At 48.9% G+C, this 22658-nt stretch overlaps 1 protein-coding gene across 3 annotated transcripts; it reads right to left on the bottom strand.

The window, feature by feature from the left end:
• Positions 1-3648: 3648 nt before the first annotated feature.
• On the bottom strand, positions 3649-22291 carry LOC310812421 (phosphatidylinositol 4-kinase beta-like). Of its 3 annotated transcripts, none has more exons than XM_083680970.1 (12): positions 22089-22291; positions 13154-14500; positions 7443-7673; positions 6930-7163; positions 6363-6472; positions 6097-6201; positions 5806-5911; positions 5304-5417; positions 4877-5028; positions 4632-4764; positions 4173-4293; positions 3649-3832 (listed from the first exon to the last, which is right to left on the bottom strand). In XM_083680970.1, exons 2-12 carry the CDS (start codon positions 14486-14488, stop codon positions 3651-3653), a joined length of 2823 nt encoding a protein of 940 aa, XP_083537096.1. In that variant the 5' UTR covers positions 14489-14500; positions 22089-22291; the 3' UTR covers positions 3649-3650. The 3 variants fall into 3 exon arrangements, with proteins under 3 accessions (XP_083537096.1, XP_083537095.1, XP_083537094.1); XM_083680969.1 differs by having other exon boundaries at positions 5788-5911; positions 7443-7670; XM_083680968.1 differs by having other exon boundaries at positions 5788-5911; positions 22089-22289.
• Positions 22292-22658: the final 367 nt, after the last annotated feature.

Genomic DNA, 22658 nt, shown 5'->3' with positions numbered 1-22658 from the left:
TACACACACAATACCCCATAATGACAAAGCCAAAACAGGTATTTTAGAAATGTTTGCTAATTTATTAAAAATAAAAAACTCATATGTAAATGTGATAGGTAATCAGACCCTTTACTCAGAACTGTGTTAAGCACCTTTGGCAGCGATTACAGCCTGAAGTCTTCTTGGGTATGACGCTACAAGCTTGGCACACCTGTATTTGGGGAGTTTCTCCCATTCTTCTCTGCAGATCCTCTCAAGCTCTGTCAGGTTGGATGGGGAGCGTCAGAACACAGCTATTTTCAGGTCTCTCCAGAGATGTTGGATCAGGTTCAAGTCCGGGCTCTGGCTGGGCCACTCAAGGACATTCAGAGACTTGTCCTGAAGCCACTCCTGCGTTGTCTTGGCTGTGTGCTTAGGGTCGTCCTGTTGAAAGGTGAACCTTTGCCCCAGTCTGAGGTCCTGAGCGCTCTGGAGCAGGTTTTCATCAAGGATCTCTCTGTACTTTGCTCTGTTCATCTTTCCCTCGATCCTGACTAGTCTCCCAGTCCCTGCCGCTGAAAAACATCCCCACAGCATGATGCTGCCACCACCATGCTTCACCACCATGCTTTAGGGATGGTATTGGCTATGTGATGAGCGGTGCCTGGTTTCCTCCAAACCAAAGAGTTCAATCTTGGTTTCATCCGTTAGGTGCCTTTTGGCAAACTCCAAGCAGGCTGTCATGTGCTTTTTACTGAGTGGCGGCTTCTGGCCACTCTACCATAAAGGCCTGGGTTTTTGGCCACCTCCCTGACGATGGCTCTTCTCCCCCTATCGCTCAGTTTGGCCGGGCGGCCAGCTCTAGGAAGAGTCTTGGTGGTTCCAAACTTCTTCTATTTATGATTGATGGCAGCTACTGTGTTCTTGGGGACCTTCAATACTGCAGACATGTTTTTGTACCCTTCCCCAGATCTGTGCCTCGACACAATCCTGTGTCAGAGGTCTACAGACAATTCCTTCGACTTCATGGCCTGTTTTTTGCTCAGACATGCACTGTCAACTGTGGGACCTTATATAGACAGGTGTGTGCCGTTCCAAATCATGTCCAATCAGTTGAATTAACCACAGGTGAACTTCAATCAAGTCGTAGAAACATCAAGAACGATCAATGGAAACAGGATGTGCCTGAGCCCATTTTCGAGTGTCATACCAAAGGGTCTGAATACTTATGTAAATATGATATCAGTTTTTTATTTTTAATAAATTAGCAAACATTTCTAAAAACCTGTTTTCGCTTTGTCATTATGTGGCATTGTGTGTAGATTGATGAGGGAAAAAATGAATTTAATCCATTTTAGAATAAGGCTGAAACAAAACAAAATGTGGAAAAAGTGAAGGGGTCTGAATACTTTCCGATTGTACTGCATATGTTTCCAGACAGGCAGCTTTTGAAACAGCTCTTCAATACTGAATGCATTTAAATCAGTTTAGTAGAGTTTCATATAAAAAAAACATTCACATATCAAGGAAGCTGACTTGTGATAAAGAGCCCATACTGTTGGATAGAGAGAGAGAGAGGAGAGTTTCTCTTCTGTACAGGCAGCTCAGGGGCAGCTCAGGGGCAGCTCAGGGGCAGCTCAGGGGCAGCTCAGGGACAACGCTCTCAGTGGCCTCTGGCTTAAGTTAGTCACAGGAATGCATCTGAGAGCCAATTGAGCGCTGCGTCGAGCATTTGTTAAATATGCAAACCAAACCAACATTACATATGCACAATATTAACGCATTAACATACATATCTGCGTTAGGGATTAAAGACCTACATTAGTGGAACGTCAATGTGAGTTTTTTTTTTTCTTCTTTTTTTTTTTTGCATAAATCCGTAGCAACAGTACTGTAGTTTCACCACAGAAGTCACCATTTTGATTCGACTTCAGAAATATGTTGAAGTGAATGAATCTTATGAGACACGTCTAGGATAACTTTCCTTCAAGTATGGGGATTTATGACACACTAGCCAAACTTACATCCTCATGATATAGTCGTCCACCAGGGGAGGAAGTCAGAGGACGGGATTATTGTAATGAATGGAATGAGGTGTTTGATTCCATTCCATGCATTACAATAATCCCGTCCTCCGATTTCTACCTCCACCAGGCTCTCATATTCAACGGGACCAAATCCTTTCCTGATGGTTTCAAACGTGAGCAGGCTGTGTGTCCTGGGGCTTGTTCAATGAAGCGTGACCTCACATGAGAGAACCGTGTGCTTTCTATACATCATACATCCATCTGGAACAGCAGGAATACTCAATAAACCTCCGTTCTCCAAAGCCAAGATTGAAATTAAACTGTGTCACCACTTAAAAGACCCCCCCCCCCCCCCCCCCCCCTCCAGAGGGGTGTAAATGGTTGCGTGTCCCGTGGTATACCTTACTTATGTAAATAACCAGATCAACATCTCCCTTTGGCTATGCAGCATCCCATCACCCAACACAGATTGGGCCGTTTGCTTGTTTTTCCGCCTATGAGAGGCTCAGTGTAACGCCTGGTTTTTGATACCATTTTCCTCATTCTTCGCACCATTAAAGTATCCGTTTATAAGGATTTTGACTTTGGGTCTGAATATCTATTTTTTCTGGAATAAAATTGCTTATTTCGGACTAAAATGGTTGTATATTGATATACTTAAAACATGGATTTTCATGTTAAAATGTTTGATTTTGACTGGAGGGGGTCTTTAAGTGGCTGAAACTGGAAAAGACAAGTTAGCCAGGAGAGAACACAACAGGAGATGAAGGGTCTTAGTTCACAGAAAACTTCCAGTTCACTTTTAAAACATGGTTCAAAACGTCAAAACCTAATCCTTCTCACTCACTCACACACACTCTCTCTCACACACACACACACACACACACACAGTTAGTGTCTACAGTCATCCTTTCTCTCTCTCCAAGCTGGCTCATTATTGGTCACCACAAGAGTCTCAGAAAGCAAACAAAATGGCCGTTAGAAAAACCTCAGAAAATGTCTTGTGCTTTCTTAGTCCTCTCGCTTCTCAGTTCCGTTCAGTTCTCTAAGAACAACGACAACAGATGAAATGTTATTAGATGTGTACAACATAGTGATTCCCTCTTGCACAATTGACACACGAGTTCAACTCCACTTCTATAGTGTTCATTCTGGAATAAGTCTTCTTGACCCCTCCCTCTGGATATTAGCCACGCCCCTTCGTTAAGGTCCGCCTCCTTCACATTGATGCTGAGTCTGGATGTCCCAAGCCGTGCATCAGAGCCTCCTTCTAGAACAGTCAATACAATACATGTTGTATGGCGCGGAGGAAAGGAAAGGAGGAGGAGAGGAGGAGAGGAAAGGAGGAGGGGATCTCTCGTTCTGCGCGGCGTAAAAAGAGGAGGAGGAAACGCAGGGCTCTAACGCAGCGCAGGACACTGACGTCTGTCCTCCAGTCCCCAGAAACCTAAGTGCATGAGGTTTTAGTGGATGTGAGTTCATACGTGCACAATCACACGTGCAGTGTTACATGTTTGCTTGCTTGCTCCCACGTCGTCGTCGTCGTCGTCCCCCCCATCTGTGTTCTCCCCCCCCCCCCCCCCCCCCCCCCTCTCTCTGTTTCCCCCTCCATCCCTTTGTCTCTCCTCTCCATCTCTCCCCTCCCCTCCTCCCGTCCCTCCTTCACATGATCCCGTTGGTGAGGTACTGGTATCCGTCGTAGAGTTTGGTGGTGAGTGAGCGCATGGAGGCGTCCACCATCTGCTCCACCAGGCCCTGCAGCCCCTCCTCCGTCAGGCTCATGTGGAAACGCTCCTTCAGCAGACGGATGGTGCCAGACCCATGGAAGCAGGGGAGGTGAGACCCTGGAGGAGGGGCGGGAGGAGAGGAGGAGGAGGAGGAGGATAAAGGAGTTAGAGGAATTGCAATACAACGTCTTCACAGTCACGACACCTGACAGGTCAGAGAGAGAACAGGCGTGACGCCGGTTGACAGTGAAGTGTCCTCACATTTCTTCATCTTTTGGCTCCAAAAGATTAGTTTTGAAATCAAACAATGACTACGAGGTCAAAGTGGAGATGCTCAGCTTTTCTTCAAGGGTATTTTGTGTACATATCGGTATGTATATGTATATACATGTGTACATATTGGTTTCACCATTTAGAAATAATAACCCGTTTCATCCACTGTGTTATCTAACGTTACCTTGCTGCATGATCTCCACGATCTGGACCACCTTCTCCATGTGTTTGCGGGCGGCGATCAGCCCCTGGAGCATCAGCATCTTATAGTAGTTGAACATGTCTCCATCCAGACCTCCCATCACCTGACACAACCACAGGAAGACAGCCAGGGTCAGAGGTCAAAGTTCAAATACTCTGCAAGCAGAGCAGTGGGATGCTTGGATCACACAGGCCTCAACAATGTTATATACAACGTCCTAAATGCTCAAATAACTGAAACTAAATACACCGCAACTAAACTAAACCGCACAATATAAACGTAGTACTTACAATATGAAATAGCGATCCATTACGACATTAACAATACCAATATAAGGGTTCAAAATAGTTATGTGCATATTGTGCCAGATTTGTCCCATAGTTCCACATACTAAACACGTTTTTGCAGGTGAAATCTGAGGTTTTCTTTTGTTTTACTCACATCCACAAACTCGCTGGTGAGCTTGAAGGCGGAGGTCTCAAAGCCCAGGTTACGAGGGGAGCTGGACAGGATGAAGCCAAAGTCTATATGGATGATGTGACCCTGAGAGTCCAGCAGGATGTTCCCATTGTGTCTGAAAGAAGAGAGGATGGCAGTTAGAGAGAGGGAGAGAAAGGGGGATAGGCAGAGAGACAGAGAGAGTGACAGAGCGAAGGAGAGAGAGACAGAGAGAGAGAGAAGCCCACCTGTCTTTGACCTGCAGCAGGTAGCAGATCAGACTGTATCCTGCACAGCTCTGAACGAAGTTCCTCTGGGCGGTGAGGAAGGCCTCTGTGGTGTAGCTGCCGTGCTCCTGCAGGAAGTAGTCCAGCAGAGACAGCTGACTCTGCTTCCTCACCTGAGGACAGGACAGGACAGGACGTAAGAGAGAGCCACACACCGGGGGAGGCTGGCGGAGGTAGACATCGGAGGACGGGCTCACTGTAACGCATGGAACGGAATGAGGAACGGTACGTGTTTGATACCATTCCTCATTCCGTTCCATGCATTACAATGAGTCCGTCCTCCGATTTCTACCTCTACCTGCCTCCCCTGCTATACTGATACTCAAGGTAAAGGAAGTCATTTGGAGGTCAGGAGGTCACTTCCCCCCGGGTGGCGTCGTTTCCTCACCTGGTGCAGAGACACGGCGTTCAGGACCGGCTCAATCATACCGCTGTCTGATGACATCACCAGGATGTTGTAAGGCTTGATCCACAGAGGGACGCGCTCCTGCTCCCAGATGGACTACGGGGGGGGGGGGGGTTGGAGGGAGGGTTGGAGAGAGAGAAACTGTAAAATAAGTAATTGTAACCAGCCTTTTTATGAAGTGAGTGTGTGCGTGTGTGCGTGTACCTGTAGTTGAATATGTGTGTGTGTGTGTGTGTAGCTGTGTGTGGCTGTGTGTGTACCTGTAGCTGAATGTGTGTGTGTGTGTGTGTGTGCGTGTGTACCTGTAGCTGAATGTGTGTGTGTGTGTGTGTGTGTGTGTGTGTGTGTGTAGCTGTAGCTGAATGTGTGTGTGTGTGTGTGTGTGTGTGTGTGTACCTGTAGCTGAATGTGTGTGTGTGTGTGTAGCTGAATGTGTGTGTGTGTGTGTAGCTGTGTGTGTGTGTACCTGTAGCTGGCTGAGCACCTGGAAGGCCAGCAGCTCCTGTCTCAGGTCGTCTCCACACTTGACGATGACGGGCAGCAGACGCCAGCTGGTCAGGTGACCGTAGGGGGAGCCCTCCCTGATCCTCCTGAGGAGGGAGGGAGGAAGGAGGAGAGGAGGTAGAGAGAGAGGCACCAGGTGAGAGGAGGGAGGGAGGTAGAGAGACAGGTGAGAGGATAAGAGGGTGGAAGAACTACCAGGACACCAGGTAAGATCCACTTAACACACAACCTGTCCTAAAACATAGCACCTCAGCACGGGTCCGTTACTCACCTGACCTTCTCCTGCCACGGCTCCTTCAGAACCACGGCGGACGGGTCCTCTGGATCTCTCCTGAAGGTGGTCGGGGTGTGGGCCAGGTTCTCAGAGAGACGGCGCCTAGGGAAGGAGAACATATTTACATTGAAGTGATTTTGCAGATGCTTCTGTCCACAGAGACTTACAATGAGTATGTTTGCCTGAAACTAAGCCACAAGCCAGTCCTGTAACTGTTGGTCTGAGCCTGATGTCCTGATGTCCTGGTTGAGGCTGTTCTGTACCTGATGTCCCCAGCAGCGATGAAGACCGGCTCCTTGCTCTCCTGGCTGGTGATGCTGTCCACAGAGAACTGGGAGATGTTGTCACTGCTGCTGGTGTGGCCTTCTGGGAGCTGGAGGGGAGGAGGGGAGAGGGGAGGGGAGGGGAGGGGAGGAGGGGAGCAGGAGCAGGAGTCAAGGTTTCAAGTGTTAAAAACAACTCTATGGATTAGATAGACTCCAATCTGATTCAAACTCTTTCCCCAAAGCCTTTAGAACTATGCAGTCCTTCTGATCCACGAGGATCTATAATAGCCCTACCAGGGGAGGCTGGTGGAGGTAGAAATCGGAGGACGGGCTTATTGTAATGCATGGAACGGCATCAGGAATGTTATCAAACACAATGTGTTTGATACTATTCCTCACGTGTTTCCTCACGTGTTTGATACCATTCCTCATTCCATTCCATGCATAAGATGAGCCCGTCCTCCGATTTCTACCTCCACCAGCCTCCCCTGGTAGACCTCTACCTGGCCCAGAACCCATGCGAACACCTCCGCGTCTGAACGCGTGGTGGTTGCCCGGGGTTACCTCTACTTGCAGCTCCCCGATGTCGTCGACGGCCCAGGCCTCGTCGTCGTTGTCGTAGTTGGGCACGGTGGAGAAGCTTCCGGCACGCTGCTCAGCCGTGATGCCCACGCACTCCGGGAGGTTCTCCGCTGAGCGGGCGGTCCGGAGGCGGGACGTCTCGGGGATCCTGACGGGAACGCAGGACGTCTCGAAGCTCTCGCACTCCAGCACCTCCACGTAGATGATGTACGGAGCCTGGGGGGACGGACGGTACGTTACACCACTGCTAACTTAGGGTTCTGTTTTGTTGCATCAACTGAAGTGAAGGCATAAGTGGTTAATCACAGAAATGTGATTTTAGAGTCAACTATGCCTTTGACTTATTGGTGTGTTGTTTGTTTTTGTTTGTGTGTGTGTGTGTGTGTGTGTGTGAACCTGTCCCCATGTGTGTGTGTGTGTGTGTGTATATATATATATATATATATATATATATATATATATATATATATATATATATCAACCTGTCCCCATCACCTTGTCTTTAGAGTTGAGCACCACGGCCTGTGTGTGGGGCACGCGGACCACGTGGTGGTCGAAGGCGGCGGTGGGCAGCCAGACGCGGGCCGGCAGCTTGTGGTTGAGCAGCGACAGCTCCGAGACCAGCCTCTGGGTCTTCTGCTCCTTGGTGGGCAGCGTGGCCAGGCGCTTCCCGATGCCCATCAGAGACTTGATGAACTCCCTCTGGGGCGTCAGACGCACCAGCTGCTGAGGAAGAGGGAGGAAGAGGAGATGACCTCAGCATGATCCACACAACACTTCAAGGTGTTACCCGCCAAATGGCATCCTGCTTTTGCATCTGATCATCATATTTCTAATGTTAGAATCAGTTTAGTTTGGGTCCGGTTCATAGGCGGAGAGGGCTTTCAGCAGAAGAGGTTAAAAAAGAAAAAAAACGAAGCAGAAATGCGTGTGTGGTCCCCTGTTCCATGTGCAGTACCACATCCGGGCTCTAGAGGTCAACATTTCAGAGGCTAAAATTATTCATTTTCACAAGACACAGAAGAAGGCTTCTCTTGGCTGACGTCCTAGAGATGTTTAGTCACTTCTGGCCGGCCTCCCAAGACGAAGTCTGAGCCAAACTCAACATCATTTAAGTAGGTCAAAGCGCTGAGGGCACAGTATTGTGTCCAAGAAAATCAACAACTTGTACCTTGTCAGTATTTATGTATCTGTTCCATTACAATGTCATTTCTGCTTCACATTACTGTTTGCAGCCAGTCTCTCATTGAACTTTGACCTCAGTTAGAAAGAAGAAGAGCAGTCTGTGTTTACCTTAAAGCACACCTTGTGCTTCATCACCTTGTCTGTGTGTGTATCCCTCTGTCCCCCTCACCGTGCCTTTGTAGTTGCGTGTGTGTGTGTGTGTGTGTGTTGTATATCAACCTATTGCAAGAAATCTAAAGAATTGATCTATCACAGTCCCATCATTCAAGCCTTTAAATCGCAGGTTGACCAATCCGGTTGACCAATCACAAGCATCATCCGAGTCTCGGGTCCTAATAACCTGATCTGACACAGATATAACGAGATCGGCTCGAATAAATAATGCCCAGACCTCCACCCCGACTACTACTGCACCTCCACCTCCACCCCGACTACTACTGCACCTCCACCTCCACCCCGACTACTACTGCACCTCCACCTCCACCCCGACTACTACTGCACCTCCACCTCCACCCCGACTACTACTGCACCTCCACCTCCACCCAGACTACTACTGCACCTCCACTACTGCTGCACGTCCTACCGAAATCTTCTAGCATTTCCTTCCTGGATCTTGTCGAGCCAACAGGAAAAGCTAACTACTTCCTTTGCATTCTACTTTTGTAGTCAAATGATGCACCCCAACCAAACACTGCAGCTTCCTGTACGACATCTCTACTGTAAACAGATTACTCTGTTAAACAAGTCACAACGGTCCTTCTTTCCCTATTCAAATGTTTGTTTCTAAACTGAAGCAGAGGACCACAGGCAGGCTCTGGACCAGCGCTTAAAAGATGCAATCCTTCGTGTTGGGGCGACGCCCTTAGAAATAAATCTCAATTCTGTTCTGTTTTTCAGATAAAAAAATGTGAAACTATGGCCGGCTCAAATTTGACACTCAAATGCTTACTAATGGCAATGTTGTGTTTGATATTGTGCAGTTGCCCATACTAGTCTATTGTATACTAGTCTAATGTATACTAGTCTAATGTATTGTTTTATTGTTCTTTTTTGTAAATTTGTTATTATTTTGCTATTTTGTAAATTTCTTGTCAATATTTGCTATTTGTTTTTTTCTGTCCCATGCACCAACCTCACCAAGTCAATTTCCTGTATGTGCAAATATACTACAAATAAAATAATTCTGATTCTGATTCTAGTCTTTCACTCTTCAAAGGTGAGGGATATAAGCAGTACAACACGTTTTACAGAACGCACCTTGAAAGACATTTCGCAAGGAATGTTATCATTTTACAGCTACCAGAACGTCCTAGGCATTAGGGGCTATTGGCATGTGGAAATATTGCATAACACAGAGCACCTGATAGACCTGTAACCAGAGTACATGTTGCTGACAGCAGCTGTCCTGGCAGGGAGGGGGAGGGAGGGGGGGGAGGGGGGGGGGCAGCAGCAGTCAGTAGGGGACGGTTGAGGGCACTGAACAACGTTGTTGAATAGATTTAGTAAAGAAGTCGTCCATCAGTCCTCCTGACGACTGTCAGTAGGATACTCCTCTGTCCTATCTACTAAGGAGGTGATTTACTACAATGTCATATCATTTCACAGCAGTCAAATCTTTGTTGAACTTTGTAATGTCTACTCTGTTAATATCTTCCAAACTAATAATCCCAAGTGAAAAATTAATCCCTCGAACCAAAAGTGAACCTTTGCAGTCCTGAATAAAAAAAGCCCTGGGTTTAAATGGGATGATGGTAGGAATGATTAAAACTATCACTAATATTTATTGTACGTTTTCATTTATTTAATTGAACTATAACCAATAGTTTGGACTAGCCTGTTTAACCCACCAACTGCCAAAGAGTTCCGGAACACTCACCACCTAGAGTTCCAAGTGTTCTATGTGGTGTTTACCTAGCAACAACACTCTGATTGGCTACAAAATGAAGCATCATCATTTATGTATGTTTGGTGAATAAATTCACCCTCGGCGCTCTAGAATGTTGACAGTTTGGGACTTTATTCACCCTCGGCACTGAATGAGTTAAAGAATCTGGCAACTTGCTCCGTTAAAGGAGGGAGAAGCGGTATCTGAAGTGTTTGTTAGAGCCCAGAGAAACCATCTGACATGCACAGCGCCCTAGCAGCTCTGTTGCCAGGACGACAGGAGGGGGCAGGAAGAGGGAAGTAGCGATGAGGTGGAGGAGGAGAAGGGGGGGGGGGGGGCTCTCTGGGCACTGACCGCTGAGCGGACTGTAAACAAAAGGCCCGTCATCCAGTTTAGAGCCAATTCTGTTGGCACCTTGCTGATTTTTGAAGAAACATAAAACTAATAATAATAATAATAATAGGGAGCCAATTGAACTGGCCCCAACTGTAGGCAACACAGACCCAGCATGCACTGCAGTGGCTTTTCTTGCTCATATCACAGAACAGTTTCAAAATGGTGGGAGTAAACATTCTAAATATTCAGAGCATTCTTCTAACAGTTATTTATACTATACCACATAAACTCAGAGCGAGGAACGCCCTCGGTTGTTTCTGAAGAGATGATGCGTGGAACCTCCTTAATGGCTTTAGGTGTTTATTGTGTGTTCGTCTTGGACACTGGGTGTTTAAGCCTGTAATTGAGCTAATGCATAATAGAGCAGTGCCCTCGAGCTCTTCAGGCTCTTGGCAGCTAGCCACCTGCCCTACAGGAGTTCACACAGAACAGACACTGATTAAAAAGGGATCACTGGTCTGAGACAATACCGGCAGGGAGGGCTGATGCCGGCAGGGAGGGATGGCTGATGCCGGCAGGGAGGGCGGATGCCGGCAGGGAGGGAGGGCGGATGCCGGCAGGGAGGGAGGGCTGATGCCGGCACAGTGAGGGAGGGCTGATGCCGGCAGGGAGGGAGGGCGGATGCCGGCACAGTGAGGGAGGGCTGATGCCGGCACAGTGAGGGAGGGCGGATGCCGGCACAGTGAGGGAGGGCGGATGCCGGCAGGGAGGGAGGGCTGATGCCGGCAGGGAGGGAGGGCGGATGCCGGCACAGTGAGGGAGGGCGGATGCCGGCAGGGAGGGAGGGCGGATGCCGGCACAGTGAGGGAGGGCTGATGCCGGCACAGTGAGGGAGGGCTGATGCCGGCAGGGAGGGAGGACTGATGCCGGCAGGGAGGGAGGACTGATGCCGGCAGGGAGGGCGGATGCCGGCACAGGGAGGGAGGGCTGATGCCGGCACAGTGAGGGAGGGCTGATGCCGGCAGGGAGGGAGGGATGATGCCGGCAGGGAGGGCGGATGCCGGCACAGGGAGGGAGGGCGGATGCCGGCACAGGGAGGGAGGGCGGATGCCGGCACAGGGAGGGAGGGCTGATGCCGGCAGGGAGGGAGGGAAGGCGCAGAGGGGGGGATAATGAAATAATGCGACAGGATATTAAGATGAGGATATAAAACAGAGGGGGGGGGGGGGGTATAAAACAGAGGGGGGGGGGGGGTATAAAACAGAGGGGGGGGGGGGTATAAAACAGAGGGGGGGGGGGTATAAAACAGAGGGGGGGGTATAAAACAGAGAGGGGGAGGGGGGATGTTCAAGGGCTGACAAAAACAGGTACAAAAAGGGACTTGGAGAGGGAGGAGATCGGTGGTGGGGAGAAAGTGCAGAACACAGCAAAATATCCAGACAAACGCACCTGCTCAGGAAGTGCGACGATGTTAAAAGCGATGGTAGGACAACACCAGATGAACAGGGGGAAACTATTTTATTTCAAGAAATGGCTGATCCCCTTACAGAAGACAAACACATACGCCTGCCTATAAAGAAGGCTGCAAGCCAAGACAAAGTTGAGTCAGACAGCCAGACAAAGAGAAGAGACCAGAGAGGAGAAACAGAGACATGGGCTCCTCTCTCGCCGACATTCCTCCTCTGTGCACTCACAAGGCAATCATGTGGAAACCACACTCTGAATGTGGCTCTCATCCAATGGAGAGGCACGGCTTTCATGTGATTTACCACAGACCTACAGTATATATTTCTTCACAGTGACTCAAATTCTTCAGCATCACACGAACACTGCTCATGAAAGCCTCTGGTAAACATCCCCTGAAAGTTACCCAAGATAGAGAGACGGAGAAACCCTCACCCTGACCCTGACCTCTCACCCCCGACGCCAGCTGCAGAGCAATCTGGCAGAAGGATCCAGCTGAAAGGGGACGGGGGTGGAGACAGCGAGCTCTCAAACAATGAAGTGAGGACTTGGGAGAAGTGGGACAGATGCTACCTACTCCCGCCCACTCCTTTGCATAGGTCCAGGGTATCATTACAACAGAAGGAGCTGAGAATGTGTTGTGTGTGTGTGAGAGGAGGATGCTGTAATCCTGCACTTCAAGAGCACATTCAGAAACACAGCTTTCCCGTGAGCAATTATCTTGTAGTGACAAAGAAAACAACCCAGAAAGTCACACACACTTGAGCACCGTCGCGTCTGCCAATTAAACTCTCGCTAAACCAGCACGATCCAGTGCGAGTGTGACTGAACAAAAGTTTCCCTTGCAGAATCCCACAATTGGATGTAGGACAACCATTTACTACTGACACACAGATGGAGAAAACTTTGTATGGCTCAATCCACACACTGGGCTGAAAGGAGAGAATATACACGATACAGGAGATCTCTCTCTTGCAGGGTCCGGTGTCGTCCGGTATCGTCCGTATTGGATGTGGTGCCAATAAGGATCCGGGTCTCGATACCCAACCCTAATCTCTTGTATCTTACAGTCTCCTCTTTCAGCACTGTCCAAAATCTATTACTGCAACAAGCCTAATTATGACAGCATGACATACAAGATAAAATACAAACAATAAATATATTTTCATGACCTACATCTCATGCAGTTGTTATTATTACTTTGTTGCTCTGTTGAGAAGCTAGTTCGCCCTGAGCATTTCATTGCACCGTCTACGGCTGTATTCTGTGTATATGACAAATAAACTTTGATCTGATTTGACGTTTTCTGGAGGAAAACCAGGTTTGAGACACTCACCTCATCGTGGCCACTTTCCACTTTGGGGTTGCTGGCCGTCCTCTTGAGGCTTGTCCCCAGGCTCGTGGTCGCCGTGGCGTCCGACTTGGACCGTTGGTGTGTTCTCTTTGACGGTGAAAGGAAGGCATCCGCTGGGATAGGGCTGTCAGGGGCCGGGGACGGCTCCCCGGGTTGCCTCTGGTGGTGGTGATGGTGGTGGTGAAGCCGGGCACAGTCCCGCTGCCCAGGGCTGCTGGTTGTACCATCCGCATGGGACACCGTGACTTTGGAAACTGTATGGGGCTTGAGCTCGTCGGAGAGGATGAGCTTGCGCAGCTTGGTGCCCCTGGAGTGGCGCTGGGTGGAGATGTGCATGTCGGAGGAGTAGGCGCCCAGCAGCCAGGCCGTCTGCAGGGAGAAGGCGATGCTGTGGCGGCAGCGGTGGACCACGTAGGGCCGAATGGCGTCGCTGACGTCCTCGTCCATGTGCACGTACATGTTGAGGAGCTGTGGCAGGTGGAAGTCCACGTCTCCGTCCGAGAAGCTGAAGAGGCGGTTGCCGATGTAGGCCTGAACGCCGGGCTCCTTGGACTTGTACAGGTAGGAGATCGCCATGGAGACGTCGAAGAGCTTGGACTCGAAGAGCCGCAGCAGCCATGACTGTTTAGTTGCCGAGGGTGAGGAAGAGGAGGAGGAGGAGGAAGGGTTGCCGTTCCGCTGTAGAGGCAGAGGACTGGTGGTAGTACTTTCCGTCCCTTGTTGAGGCGGGTTGCGCTCTTCCTCCTCTTCATCCTCCTCCTTGATTGAACCTGTGTCACAAGACTCCAGGTAAACAGTCCCATTGGGCAATCGGCATTGTGGGCTGCACATCTCAAACGCCCCTGGCTCTCCCTCGCCCTTCAAGAGTTTGACCTGCTGCAGGACCTCCTGGCATGCCTTCAGGGCCACCTCTGGGTTGATGACCAGATCCACCTCTGGGTTGATGACCAGATCCACCTCTGGGTTGATGACCAGGTCTACGTCTTGGTCGATGACCAGGTCCACGTCTTGGTCGATGACCAGGTCCACCTCCACAGCATCCTCCGAGATGACATCCAGAGGAGGGCTGCAGCCTAGGAGGCCATCGCTACCGCTGCTGCTGCTGCCACAAGGGCTGGAGCTCCTCGGGCTGGAGGAGGAGGGGTGCTGCTGGTGGTTGGGGCAGTCCGAGGAGCAGTCAGAACAGGAGGATGACTCCGAGGAGGAGGAGGAACCAGGCGAGGAAGGGCAGGAGAAGGTGGAGGTGGAGGACAGTGAGGGGCTGAGGTGGAGGGCCTCAACCTGGGCAGGGGGGAGAGCCACTTCCATGTCAGCCATGGTCAGTCAAACCTGGGAGAAGGAGAGACGGAGTAGTCAGTCGATGAAAAAGACATAACAGCATTTCATTCACAGTGATTCTTAAACCTACAGTATCCATTGGCTCATAAATTTAACACTCATTTTCGACCATTTAACTCACTGCAAACAAACTGTCAGAAGTCAATTTCCATGACCACGTAGTTTCTTGCTAGTAAACATTAAATCCAGTACATTTATCTCAATCAAATCACCAGTTTCAATCAAATGAAGATCCATTGGGTAAACAAGTCAGAATCCCAAAACCCACGACTGTGTCCAGAGCTGTGTGAGTCCAGAGCTTTGACGATCGTATTATCCTACGCAGCTGCACTCGGAAAGGTTTCCCAGAACGATTTAAACCACTGACATAATGGGCGCGCACAGATGTGCTGAGGTCCGTCCAGCTCGCAGGGGGATGGAGAGGATTAGAGCGTTACGTAACCAAGCAGATTCACCTCACAGCTTGAAAGGGTGGAGATGAATGCTGGCGCTGACATCACAGTGTCCCTGGCAGGATTTCCATCCAATGGGCCGGATGAAGTCACATCTATAAAGTGTCCATCATTCATAAAGAAAGAAATCATTTTGCCAAAGAAATAAACAGTCATTTTGAACGAAAACAGATTTCTTGAGCTGAACGGAGTAGGCATGCTGCTTTCTCAAAATCCCATGGCTGACATGCTTAGTGTTGGACTTGTTTACATCTGTTAGTCAGCTTTTATGGACTCGAGAGGGAAACAGGTGTCTGACCGCTTGAGGACCCAAATAAACACATTTTAAGAGAGAACCCATGAGGCCTACTGATCCCACAGCGCCTCAACTGAAACAACAACACTAGAGTTAGTATGTATATGTTGTACGGTGTCAGAAACAACACAGCAGATCAGATGTTAGTGAGGTAACTTTAGTATGGGGAACACTTATTAGCATATTAAACAAATGAGTGGCTTATAAGAGTTTAATAAGTAGCTAACAGTATAGGCTACAAATGAGTGTCTACTGTGTGTTGTGACTAAAGTGTTATCAACAGTGTTAAAGTGAGTGGGAGTCAACGGGAGTCACATCACTGATGTCATCAAAGCTGCAGTGATGAAAGGTCCTCCCTCCTCCTTTAACAGATTTGATGTGTTTTTCTGTGGTTTCTTTTTCCTATCACTGACTCCAGGGGAGGCAGAAGTCGGAAGACGGTCTCATTGTAATGCATGGAATGGAATGAGGAATGGTATCAAAACGTGTGTTCGATACCGTTCCTTGATAACATTCCTCATTCCATTCCATGCATTACAATGAGCCCGTCTTCCGACTTCTACCTCCACCAGCTGACAGACTCACACGTTAGCCCCAGTCTCTTACCGAATCCCTCTTTCGAAGAACTGACACGAGAGTCCAGATCCAGATCCAGATCCAGATCCAGATCCAGCCAATCATGGACAGATCTAATCATCAGGTCTCATCAGTGTTTCTTTATGTTTGTGGTTCAACAGGTTTCTGCAGTTCCTCATGTTTGGAAGCAGCACGTAGCAGATAGTCAGTCCCCCGTGAAAACCACAGGACTGAACACCACTGAAGCATGAGACACAGTCCTGGCATGTTAGCCTTTATCAGCAGGCCCTCGTTTCAACCCCTTATCACCACCGTGTCTGACTTGTGGACATGTGCCTCCACATCACAGAGGAGGCTAACCAACCCTCCACATCACAGAGGAGGCTAACCAACCCTCCACATCACAGAGGAGGCTAACCAACCCTCCACATCACAGAGGAGGCTAACCAACCCTCCACCTCACCGAGGCTAACCAACCCTCCACCTCACCGAGGCTAACCAACTCTCCACAGGTTCCTCCACCCTCCTCCCACTGCAGGCTGATGTGAGACTGGTTCATTGCCAGAATAATGTTACAGAAATAAATAATAAATCCATCACATGTAATTGTATGATATGAAATAAATAACAAAATATAGGTATCGGCCGATTGTGTTACAGTATATGAATATCAACTATCAGTATTAATCAGCATTTAAATGATCACACAGAGTTGTGTTTGAGGTGAACCTGAATGACCACACAATGAGGAGGATATTGACTTTCCCTTGCCTAGAGAGAGGCATCAATAACACTGCACTGATACCATACTGATCAGGTTACCCACTGGCTTGCAGAGGTGTTTCCATGCCAAAAGGGCATTCAAAGCCAATGGCTTTAGGAATAGGCTTACCCAATGGCTTTAGGAATAGGCTCACCCAACTCAGTATGTTCATGTTTATCTGCTGTGTAAAATACTAGATGATGAAAACAAAGAGAAACAAATGCATCATTCCTATTGACTGTACTTTACTTTACTGTACTCTACTGTTCTGTACTGTACTGTTCTGTACTCTACTCTACTCTACTGTACTCTATAGCACGGATGACAGATGCAGCGGCGAAGCAATTAATCAAAGTCAGGTGACTGATGTAATGGATCTCGTGCCGGCCCCTCCAGGCACATGGCCAGTCAGGCGATGGTTTTCAGATGTGGGGGGGTTGGGAAGTTACTCACACATTACACAGGAAATGCCTCTCCCTTGAAGAGTCAAATAAAGTACAGGAACAGAGCTCTCACCCCTTTGTGACATCGACACCTGTGTGTGAGTTTGGATACTGCAGGTAATTAGATTGGAGATACACCTGTGTCCTCATCCTCATCCTCTACCACCACCTACTCCACCACCTCCACCTCCACTACCTCCTACTCCTCCACCACCTCCTACTCCTCCTCCACCTCCTCCTACTCCACCACCTCCTCCTACTCCTCCACCACCTCCTACTCCACCACCTCCTACTCCTCCATCACCTCCTCCTACTCCACCTCCTCCTCCACCACCTCCTCCTACTCCTCCACCTCCTCCTCCACCTCCTCCTACTCCACCACCTCCTACTCCTCCACCTCCTCCTACTTCCCAACATACCCACTTTTACAGTACCTTAACTTTTACATTCTCTCTCTCTCAGATAGTTTTCTTCTCTTTCTCCAACATTGTGCTTTTGTCACTTCCTGTTATGGGAAGTGTCACCTGCGATGACCGTGACATAGTTGATTAACTTCATTTAGACAAATTAGATTGAAAGCCTGAAGAGACGGGTTATCTTAACAGTCCCCCCTAGAGACCTCTTCACCCCCACTACCCCCCTGTACTAACCCTAACCCCAACCCTTGAGACCTCTTTATCCCCACTACCCCCCTGTACAAGTTCTCTCCTTCTGGCATTACGACTGCCAATGGCCCCTGGTCCGAGCATTGATTACTTTGTCTTATGATGACTGTTGGATAGATGATTCACTTACTTAAACAAATGTATTTGTTGTAAGTCGCTTTGGATAAAGGCGTCTGCTAAATGATTATAAAATGTAAATGTAAGATAGGGTTTAGTAACAGACCACCGTAGGTTAGGACAAAGTCTCAAACACGTGCTTGATAATTGTGAAGATACTGTCTGTCGCCTCTGGGCTGTTGCTCTTCAAGGCAAAGACGATAAGCAGGTTAGAGACATTCCTTCGCCGGCCTTTGATCACTGCTGGGGTCGGACAGGAAGGACTGGAGTGAAATGTGAGGCGTCAACCATTTCATTACCAATTACATCAATGGTGAAAAAGGTCACACTTAAAACAACAACAACAAAACACACCTGGCTGGACTGACAGTTTGGCAACATAGCAGCAGAAAGCCATCTGTTATCCATCTCCCCTGAACTCTGACCCTAAGACTCTGACCGTGACCCTAACCCGCTGACCCTAACCCTCTGACCCTAACCCGCTGACCCTAACCCGCTGACCCTAACCCTAACCCTCTGACCGTGACCCTAACCCGCTGACCCTAACCCTCTGACCCTAACCCTCTGACCCTAACCCGCTGACCCTAACCCGCTGACCCTAACCCTAACCCTCTGACCGTGACCCTAACCCGCTGACCCTAACCCTCTGACCCTAACCCTCTGACCCTAACCCTCTGACCGTCGTTCTGGAAAATCTAAGTCAACTGAGGAGAACAGAAGGACATGACCCAGCGATGGCACGGCCAGCAGGTGAAACGGAGTGTGAGGAAGTCACCGTGAACACACCTGTCTGCATTTCACATCCTCATTTATTGTGTTTTCCCTGTTTCATTTCAGTTAAACCATTATTTGAGGAGTTTCTCTGGGGAGATTTTGGCATGCAATTGCAACAATGCACACTTAAGTGTCACATCCTGCCTATTCTGTTTCATTTCAGTTAAATCATGACTCGGGGATATGGGGAGTTTCTCTGAGGAGATTTTGCCATGTAATTTCAACAATGCTAACCTAAGTGCTGTTGGTATCCTGTCTATTGGAGAGGGCGCTGCTAACTGCTAGCCTGTGCTGCTAACTGCTAGCCTGTGCTGCTAACTGCTAGCCTGTGCTGCTAACTGCTAGCCTGTGCTGCTAACTGCTAGCCTGTGCTGCGGTAGCAAAGTAGAGAACAGAGACTCAGAGAGGTTGTCACTCCTGGGCTATGAGGACAACTCAGGTTCGGATGATATTTCACCTAAAGGTGAAAACCAAAGCTGAACCGTCCCTTTAAGATGCGGTTCAATTCAAAGCACTGTGACATCACAACATTACCTACATACAGGCCCGCATTCCAAAGCATTATGACATCAATGCACACATATGCAAATCCTACACGCCTTACTGTGGCTTGAGGGACAGCCAAATAGCCGACTACTAAATCTGAATTTTCGGTCGGTGACTTATTCAACTTTAAAAGTTGTAATCAGCTGCATGTACAAACACCCTGTATATGGTTGGTTGGGTCACTGAGGAGAGAGAACTGTGTTCTCTGTCCACTGAACCCACCTGTAGCCTACGTGAACCTACACCAGGAGAGGCTGCTGGAGGATGGGCTCATTGTAATGCACGGAACGGAATGTGGAATGGTATCAAACATTCTTCATTCCGTTCCATGCATTACAATGAGCCCATCCTCCGACTTCTACCTCCACTAGCCTCCCCTGATTTACACAACTCCTAGTAGAAACCTCAGCTTGAGACCACAGAGATCTGACCGGCAGGGTGAAGACCAATGATCCACACACAGGGAGGCAATAAAGCAAACCAGGTTGCACATTTCCTTTCTCCCGGCCGACCACAGATGGTAAAGCTTCAGAGACATGGCGGGGGAGAAAATGGACCTGGCCCAGCTTCAAATCACGATCTGCTCAGCATGAAATCACCAGGAACATTCCTCCAGTTCTGACTCATTCGAAGGAGGACACATTCTATAAACAGAGAGGCTGCATGCTGGCCCAGTGGGATGTGTGTGGTCGTGCTGTCAATCATCAACCGTAGACGGCCGACTCACATCCAGAGCTGGGCCGCTGCCCACTCACCCTGGTGAGATCTTATTTACAAGATGTGAGCGTGGCCTGGGGTGGACCAGTGGTCTAGCACCATGGCCTGGGGTGGTCCAGCACCATGGCCTGGGGTGGGCCTGGGGTGGTCCAGCACCATGGCCTGGGGTGGTCCAGTGGTCTAGCACCATGGCCTGGGGTGGGCCTGGGGTGGTCCAGCACCATGGCCTGGGGTGGTCCAGCACCATGGCCTGGGGTGGTCCAGTGGTCTAGCACCACGGCCTGGGGTGGTCCAGTGGTCTAGCACCATGGCCTGGGGTGGTCCAGTGGTCTAGCACCATGGCCTGGGGTGGTCCAGTGGTCTAGCACCATGGCCTGGGGTGGTCCAGTGGTCTAGCACCATGGCCTGGGGTGGTCCAGTGGTCTAGCACCACAGCCTACAGTGCACACAAACACCCATGTCAGCAGGGGTTCGTATCCGGCCCACGCCCTGCTGACATACCCTCTCCTCCTTACTTTCCTGTCTTCCAATAAAACTGTGTACCACACTCCAAAAAAAACCTTTAAAAAAAGACAAGATGTGAGCCACAACAGATTTATCTAGAATAGTTCTTGAAAGTCAATGTAAGGACTGGTGGACAAGCAACATTGCTAATCAGTTGTGACTTGTTGTTTTTCTGATAAAAAAACTGATTTTGATTATGCTCAAATAGGGGACACATGAGCTGGAGACACGAGATACTACTGCAAATGACTCATCTGGAACATCACTGATGGAAACAAGTTCATTTCTTATTTATTCCTCATTTACATGTACCAGCTCACTTTATATGGGTCAAACTAGATAGTATAATCTACCCACGAAGAATGCGTGGGTCTATGTGTTATATCAAATGAGGAAATCTCATAATTAATTAATTTGAGATTAATCGGAAGAAAGTGGTGACATCCCAGGACGGGCACCGGCCAGCAGACTATGACGTGTCCAGGGCAAAGTGTCAACCGATTCAAAACTATTTCAAAACAACCGGGTCAGAGAGTTTTGAACCCTCTGCTCGGGTAACTCCGGGTCACTCAAACCTGCCCTTTCAAATCAAATCAAAGTTCATTTGTCAACTACATCGACTGTCGCCGTAGACGATGCAGTGAAATGCTTTGAGCCAGCTAGCTGCTCAACAATTCTACTGTCTCAGCTTCGGAAAACTAAAACATACCCCACGACATTCCTCATCTGACTGAAGACACCCAATTCATTACACACTTTTCCTTGACACATGACTACTAGTAGGAGTCCTGCACCCCTGTGAGAGCTGACCCGGGCGGACCCGGGCGGACCTCACGGCTGTACCGCACCTGGGACCCGGCGGGACCGAGGTTCCCCGGAGTGGCCGCCGAGGGGGCCGCCGCCTCCGGCACCTGGGCGTCCTGCTCACGGTCTGGACGTTATTCGATTCCCGATTGCAATACAGGAAGTTCTCTGTTTCTACATTACTTTGAAATGATCTTCCGATCGCAATGTATAAGACTCGGCCCCCACATTACAGTTGTGAGATCATCATCATGTGTAACATCTGTACTGCCAGGGTAAGACTTCACTGCCCAAAAGACTAGAAAGCAAACCTAGTCAGTTAAGCTGACTGTCAGTTAAACTGGGTCAAAGAGACCGGGCTGGATACAACAAGAGGTTCAGAGAATAGCCGGCTAAAACTAGCTAGCTAACATCCACAACATCGTAATAACCATGTCTAATATTATCAACAACCAAACACCGAGGTTGGTCCTGTCCTGTCCGGCTGGGTCAGTCTAGTTAACTGGACTGGAAACTAGTTGACGATGCTTCTTGTTTGAGCTGAGAACCAGAACCAGGACCAGGACCAGGACCACTTCAGACGTGCTAGCTCCAGCTAGCCAGCTACACCTCAATCCCCTGATAACACGGCAAACAATTCCACCACCACATTCTGCGCCTGTGGTTAAATAATGGCTACATCCACCATCAACTATATCGTCATTTATCCAGGAGTGTGGAAAACGTGTGTGTTTGTGTTCTGAAGAAAGATAAACGGGCCGTTTTAAACACCGGTGTTAAACAATAAGGAGCTAGTTAGCCACAGGACTGCGTCGTCGGGAGAAAGAGGAAACATTCTTTGGCAACTCGTTGTTTCTAAACCTCATTAGACACCAGAGCAAGAAATACCAGTTACTGTCGCCAACCACGGAAATACAGCTTACCTTCTTGGCAAATTGCTTCGGTTTTAGGGTCTCAGTTTCTCCATTTGTTGAGTTTATTCCATCTGGGATGACTGTGTCTCATCCTGACCTGATGCTGCGCAAATCCGAATGTCTTCCTCACCGAGGACCGCCTCGCCGCGCCGCGCCGCACCGCACCGCGCCGCCGCGCCGCTGACGACACTCAGCAGTGGGCGACAACAATCACAATGTGTTTCATCTGTTGTTCAAATCAAATCAAATCAAATCAAATCACATCACATTAAATCAAATCACATCAAATCAAATCAAATGGCCATTTTTAATGGCCATTTACACAATATACAGGATACCATGTAATGAAATGCTTTAGGGTAAGCAACTCCTCAACAATCCCACTTGGAGAAGGTCGACATAAATCTGTTCTCTTCACCAGACAGAAGAGGTTTTCCTCCTCTCCCTGACCCCCGGCAACCCAAACATGCATTCGCAGATTTGTCTAAACCTCTTCCAGATTACCTTCTACTGAAGTTAGGTACTTTCACAATCCACTTCATCTCGCTGCAAAAGCGTTTTAAACTTTTTTTTTAAATG

This window comes from Argentina silus, assembly GCF_951799395.1.
Source record: "Argentina silus genome assembly, chromosome: 11".
NCBI classification, from domain to species: domain Eukaryota; kingdom Metazoa; phylum Chordata; class Actinopteri; order Argentiniformes; family Argentinidae; genus Argentina; species Argentina silus.
This window is presented reverse-complemented; position numbering and strand designations above follow the sequence as displayed.